The sequence below is a fragment of the Ursus maritimus genome, unplaced genomic scaffold (assembly GCF_017311325.1).
Source record: "Ursus maritimus isolate PB19 unplaced genomic scaffold, ASM1731132v1 scaffold_14, whole genome shotgun sequence".
NCBI classification, from domain to species: domain Eukaryota; kingdom Metazoa; phylum Chordata; class Mammalia; order Carnivora; family Ursidae; genus Ursus; species Ursus maritimus.
The window spans coordinates 57,519,827-57,525,559 of record NW_024423786.1 but is presented as its reverse complement, the minus strand read 5'-3'; the positions used below and the strand labels follow the sequence as shown (position 1 = coordinate 57,525,559).

The window sequence follows — 5,733 nt, the reverse complement described above, 5'->3', positions numbered from 1 at the left end:
GAGCCTGCTTCTTCCTCTCCCACTCCCCCTGCTTGTGTTCCCTCTCTCGCTGGCTGTCTCTATCTCTGTCAAATAAATAAATAAAATCTTAAAAAAAGAAAGAAAGAAAGAAACTCAAACAGAGAGGGGCTGTACAGGACCCATGAGCATTGGGAGAGTGCCCTGACCGTTTGGGGGAACCCCCAAGGATAGGAGGGATGAACTCCAAAATAAGAGGTGCATCTGGCTGCCCCAAGGCTCCAGGGGGTTCAATTCTTTCCAGGGCCATGCTGATGTCTGATACCACTGTCATAAATTGTGGGAAGCCTGGGATTCCGGGTGGCCAAGGGCAAAGAGCACAGAACCTGAAGAGAGGAAAAAACCCTAAGCCATAAGTGCTTTTCCACGTGGCCTGCGAGGACCGTTTGCAAAGGTCTGGGGGCTGTGGGGTGGGGGTGCGCGTGTGGTCGGTGTCGTCTCCCGAAGTCCAGACCCAGGGGCCACACTTTGGAAGTCTTGAGGAAGGATCACTGCTGTCCCTGACGCTGGGGTCATTTGTGGCTCTGGGTCTCCTGCTGCCCCACCCTGCACCCCTCGGCCTCTGCGGCCACGCAGCCCCCGCCCACCCCCACTTGCTCACACCCACTGGCTCCAGCGGCCAGGGGAAGGGGGCCGGGGATGTGAGTGGGTGGGTGTTGCTAAGGCTGGCGTCTGGGGAGTGTGTGGGCGTGTAGGGCGGGAAGAGGTTAGGGGCCCAGATCACAGTTGGGCCGCACGAGCGACCACTTGCAAGCCACGACGTGATACACGGATCCGCAGAGACCCCGTGGGTCTCCAGTTAGCTCAGCCACAGCCCTCCGGCTGAAGACCCCCCCCAAACGCACGGGGAGCCCTGGAACTCACACCCACGGCCACTTTGGCCCTCTCGCGCGGGCCACAGGGACACCTTCCCAAATTCTCGGGCTCCCAGGGCGGACCCCCGCCCCCCACCAGCTGCCCTCGGGGTGGCCAGGCCCAGCCCCTGCACACACCGTGCGCGACACTGCCTCGCGCCCCGCCCCGGCCCGGCCCCGCCCCGCCCGCAGCCAGCGGGACCTTTATAGGGAGCGCCCGGCCGCGGCGCGCTGGGAAGTCGGTGCCGCCGCCCTCCCAGCCGCCCGCCCGCCCGCGCGTCCGACGCGGGGGCCGCCGCCGTCTCTGCGTCCGCCATGCGTCCCGGGACGCCGGGGCCACTGTGGCCACTGCCCTGGGGGGCCTTGGCTTGGGCCGTGGGCTTCGTGGGCTCCGTGGGCTCGGGGGACCCCGCGCCCGGTGAGTGGGGCGGCCGGAAGGGGCGGGCGGGGTGGGCCACCCACGTGGGCCTGCCCGGAATGCGGGCCTTGGGGGAGATGTTGGGGGGCGCGGCGGCGGTGGCAGCTGGTGATCGGAGGCTTCCTCAGGTTCAATCTGGGAGGGCTTGGGCTCCCCTCCCCCAGCGCCAAAGGGCTTGAAGGAGGGTCACCAGGAGGTCAGTGGAGCAGATGTGGCTCTCTTTCACAATTGTCAAGAGTAGTAGTCACAATGACTGCTGACATTTATGAATGCTTAGTGTCTAACCCTCCGTGAATCCATAGAATAGCGCAATAATGCTGCACTCTCGTCATGCCCATTTTCCAGATGGGGAAACTGAGGTGCAGGGTCACACAGCTTGTAAGGTGGCAAACTCAGGATTCGAACCTGAACCACGTGAGTCCTGAAGCCCCATAGAGGCAGGGCTGGGTGGCTGGACCCAGGATCTCCACCTGAGGTCTCAGATCTTCCCCACGTTTGGCTTAGGCAGATGGGTTGTTGGAATCCCATACCTGCCACTTGTTGGGGGATGCCAGGCAAGGGAATATCCCCACTCCTGGCCTCAGTTTCTCGTTTTGTAAGATGGGTGCCAAGGTGCTCAGTTCCCAGAGCTGGTCCCTGTAAGGCACTCAGCACAGTGCCTGGGAACCAGTGAGCTCTCTGGAATGGGGGCTGTGCCCACCCCTGCCCCCATCTAAGGGTGAAGAAACTGAGGGCTATCTGCCTGCCTATCCCACCCGGCAGCCCCACCTCAACCCCGCTCGAAGGGGAGAGCTGAGCCCCCTCCCCGAAGGCCGTGTCCCCAGGGAGATGGTGAGCTCATGCAAGGGGAATGTTCCCAAGTTGGAGTGAGTAAGAGGCGGGCCAGGCAAGGGGGGGCTGCCAGGCGAGGGGGGCTCTGCGTGCCCTCAGGCGCTGTCTAGACAGAGGGCAGAGGCGGAGAGGCGTCTCCAGGGTCCGCTGACCCTGACACGTCCAGCTCTGGGTGTTTGACTGGTTGGGCAGGATGCCAGGCCTGGGCCTGGGGGCCTGCAGCGAGGGAAGGTGGGGAGAGCTTCCCACCATGAGTATGGGTTGTGTGGGGGGTGGGGATCCAAGAGGACCAGGAATCCCAGGAGGACGGCAAAAGGATCCAGAGCTGAGCTGGGACGGGAGCACCTGTGCAGCTCTCTGCCCCTCCTTCCCAGGTTGGGAGCAAGTCATCCTCTGTAATTACTGAGCACCAACTGTATACATCCCCCAGGGCCGGGCACTGGGTGTTGGGAGTGGCACCGGAGGGCAGCTCTGGTGTGGTACTAACTGCCCTCCTTGTCCACAGGTGGTGTCTGCTGGCTCCAGCAGGGCCGAGAGGCCACCTGCAGCCTGGTGCTGAAGACCGACGTGAGCCAGGCGGAGTGTTGTGCTTCCAGCAACATTGACACCGCTTGGTCCAACTTCACTCACCCGGGGAACAAGATCAGCCTTCTGGGTTTCCTGGGCCTTGTCCACTGCCTCCCCTGCAAAGGTGAGACCGTGGGCGTCAGCCAGGGCCAGGGCCACTGGGGGACAACTGAGAATGTGCTCCCCATTTCAGGGGTATGCAGGAGGTTGAGTGTTTGTGGAGGGAATCCAGGGTTCGGAGAGAGGCTGGGGACCTGAGGATCCCAGGCCTCAGCCTCCATCGGTTGAGGATTCGGGAAGAAGCTCTGAGGACTCCGCAGCTTGGTTTCTAGCCTGTAGGCCCTTGCTCATGCTGAGTGCTCTGCCTGGGTCATCTTTCCCACCTGCACCCCACCCCGGAGAAGTACACTAGACTCACACCTAACTCCAGGGAAGGTGGATTTCCCCAGCTAGCCATTTGGGTTTGTGACCCCCCCCCCCAGTCAGTGTTCCAAATACGTAATCTGTCCATAACCGCACAGATTCTAGGGATCCGTGGTGGGACCACAGATGCATGTTTAACAAGCATGTGCCTTCTGACCGTGTTCTGAGAAATGTTCTCAGCTGCCTCCTTCATCAGACTAGGAACTCTTTGAGGGCAGAATGAATGAATGAGCCAAGACATATTCTCTGCCTTGGAGAGGGGGCTGGGGACCCTCCCAGGCCTCTCTGGTCTGGGCTGAACCTGCAGGGGCCCAGAGGTGGTGTGGGGGCATGGCTTGAAGGAGGTGGGCATTAGTACCAGGGTGTTGGGGCGTCATTACGAGTTTGCCAGCTGGAGAAAGTATCAGGCTCTAGTGGGTGAGGCCAGGGCAGGGAGGAGGCTGGAGCTGAGGGCCAAGCTGAGGGCCCAGCTGGCTACTAGGATGTGATTAATCCCTGATCAGTCTGGCTGGGTGGTCTTGGACTCACTGCCATGTGCCCTGGCTCCCTCCAGAACCTCCTCTGGGTTCTGGGAGGAGGACAGACTTCAAAAATTGCCTGGCCTGGGCATAAGGTCCAGGTTACCCCCCCCCCCCAAATCTCATCTGGCCTTGGGGAAGGCAACTCAGTTCTCCCGCTTCCGTTCCTGCTTGTGAAGCCACCCAGGGGGAGTGTTTCCAGATGTGTGTGTGGGCAGGCAGTGTGGGAGGTGCCCAGGTGCGGCCCACATGTCCTGGCAGGGGTGACCCGCTCATGTATGCTCATGCTCCCCCAGTCAGCCTCACTTTACACACAGGGAAACTGAGGCTGAACTCAAGAGCTCACGTCTGCCCTCCAGGTCCACAAGCAACAGAACTGGGGGATCCATCTGGGGTCTGCCCTGGAGTTTTCATGCTGAGGAGGTCCTGGCTCTCCTCCGCTCACAGCTGTAACGGGGCCTCAGTTTCCCCCTTTTGTAAAATGCTGACAAAACAGCATCACCTTGTGGGGGGCGGTGTTTGGGAGATTGCAATGAGCCTGGGAGGGCCTGTAAGATGAGCAGCCCATTAGTGGTCTGGGTCTGAGTCTGGGTCTGGTCTGCGTTTCCGAAGGTCGGGGGAGGGGGGTGCCGGGTGGGGGCGGAGACCCCAAAGAGAGAATTGCCCTGGCCAGACCTGTTTCCCTGCCTGAGAAATAGGGCTGGGGGGGCAGGGGAGGGCAACTCTAGTTCGGCAGGTTCGGGATGTGGGAAGCCCCCTCCCCAGGAAATGAGCCTCAGGGCCTTGTGCCAACGCCCCGCCCTCCCCGACGCCTCCTCCGGGTTGGTCCTGGCAGGCACGGGGAACAGACGCTGCCCGTCCTCCCCATACCCACGCATGGACGGGGTGGGGCCCCCTCCGCTGACGCAGCCGGGCCCCCCGCCGGCCTTCCCTTAACGGCGCGTAGATCAGGGAGCAGACGCCAGCCCAAGCGAGTGGCCCAGCTGGGGAGCGAGCGCGGGCCCGGGCCCTGGAAGCTCGTTCCTGAACCCCCAGATTTCGGGCAGACACCCCCCTTCCCGCCCACCCTGAGCCCCGCCCCCAGACAGAGCCCCAGCCTCGACTCCCGGCCCACCCGGCCTGGGGCTGATCTCGTCCCGAACAGATCCCGCACCCAGACTCCGAAGCAGTCGTCCTCGCCCGTGCTCCCCGACTCCGGACCGCCCCCTACTCAGCGCGGCCTCTAGCCTCCGAACAGGGGGCGGGGGCGCCGTGGGCTCCGCGGACCTCCGGCCTCGGCCACGCCCCCCCACGCGCGTGCCCTGTGTCCGCAGATTCGTGCGAGGGCGTGGAGTGCGGCCCCGGCAAGGCGTGCCGCATGCAGGGGGGCCGCCCGCGCTGCGAGTGCGCGCCCGACTGCGCGGGACTCCCGGCGCGCCTGCAGGTCTGCGGCTCGGACGGCGCCACCTACCGCGACGAGTGCGAGCTGCGCGCCGCGCGCTGCCGGGGCCACCCGGACCTGCGCGTCATGTACCCGGGACGCTGCCGCAGTACGTGGGGGCGGGGCCCGCGGGCGGGGGCGGGGCCTCGTAGCTAGCCTCCCGAGAGGGCGCCCCTGGATTGGGTCATCTGCGGGGTCGGAAGGAGGAAAAGCGGGGTGGGGTTTTGGAAAGGGAGGGCTGGGGCTCACGTGGGGTGAGAGATAGGGGTGCGTGACTCAGGGCGGGGCTTGCGGGTGCAGCCAGGGGGCGGGGCCTGGGTGTGGTTTCCGGCGCGGCCGGGGCGGGGCCTGAGGGAGGGGCTCGCCTACGGCCGGACCGCGCCCCTGACCCGCCCCGGCGCCCCGCCCGCAGAGTCGTGCGCGCACGTCCTGTGCCCGCGGCCGCAGTCGTGCGTGGTGGACCAGACGGGCAGCGCTCACTGCGTGGTGTGTCGCGCGGCGCCCTGCCCCGCGCCCTCCAGCCCCGGCCAGGAGCTCTGCGGCAACAACAACGTCACCTACATGTCCTCGTGCCACCTGCGCCAGGCCACCTGCTTCCTGGGCCGCTCTATCGGCGTGCGCCATCCCGGCAGCTGTGCAGGTGCGGCGCGGAGCGGGGAGCAGCGGCGGGCGCAAGCGTCCCGC

General features: G+C 64.6%; 1 protein-coding gene across 2 annotated transcripts in view; it reads left to right on the top strand.

Moving 5' to 3' along the window:
• The first annotated feature begins 1,099 nt into the window (after window positions 1-1,099).
• Window positions 1,100-5,733, top strand: part of FSTL3 (follistatin like 3) — a 5,957-nt gene continuing 1,323 nt past the window's right edge. The window contains exons 1-4 of one of the 2 annotated variants that reach the window (XM_040629804.1): window positions 1,100-1,290; window positions 2,627-2,812; window positions 4,943-5,158; window positions 5,462-5,689. In XM_040629804.1, coding sequence (XP_040485738.1) covers window positions 1,188-1,290; window positions 2,627-2,812; window positions 4,943-5,158; window positions 5,462-5,689 — 733 coding nt within the window. In that variant the 5' untranslated portion in view covers window positions 1,100-1,187. Of the gene's footprint in view, window positions 1,291-1,589; window positions 1,705-2,626; window positions 2,813-4,942; window positions 5,159-5,461; window positions 5,690-5,733 lie in introns of those variants that run through there. The other variant, XM_040629805.1, reaches the window with a different exon arrangement.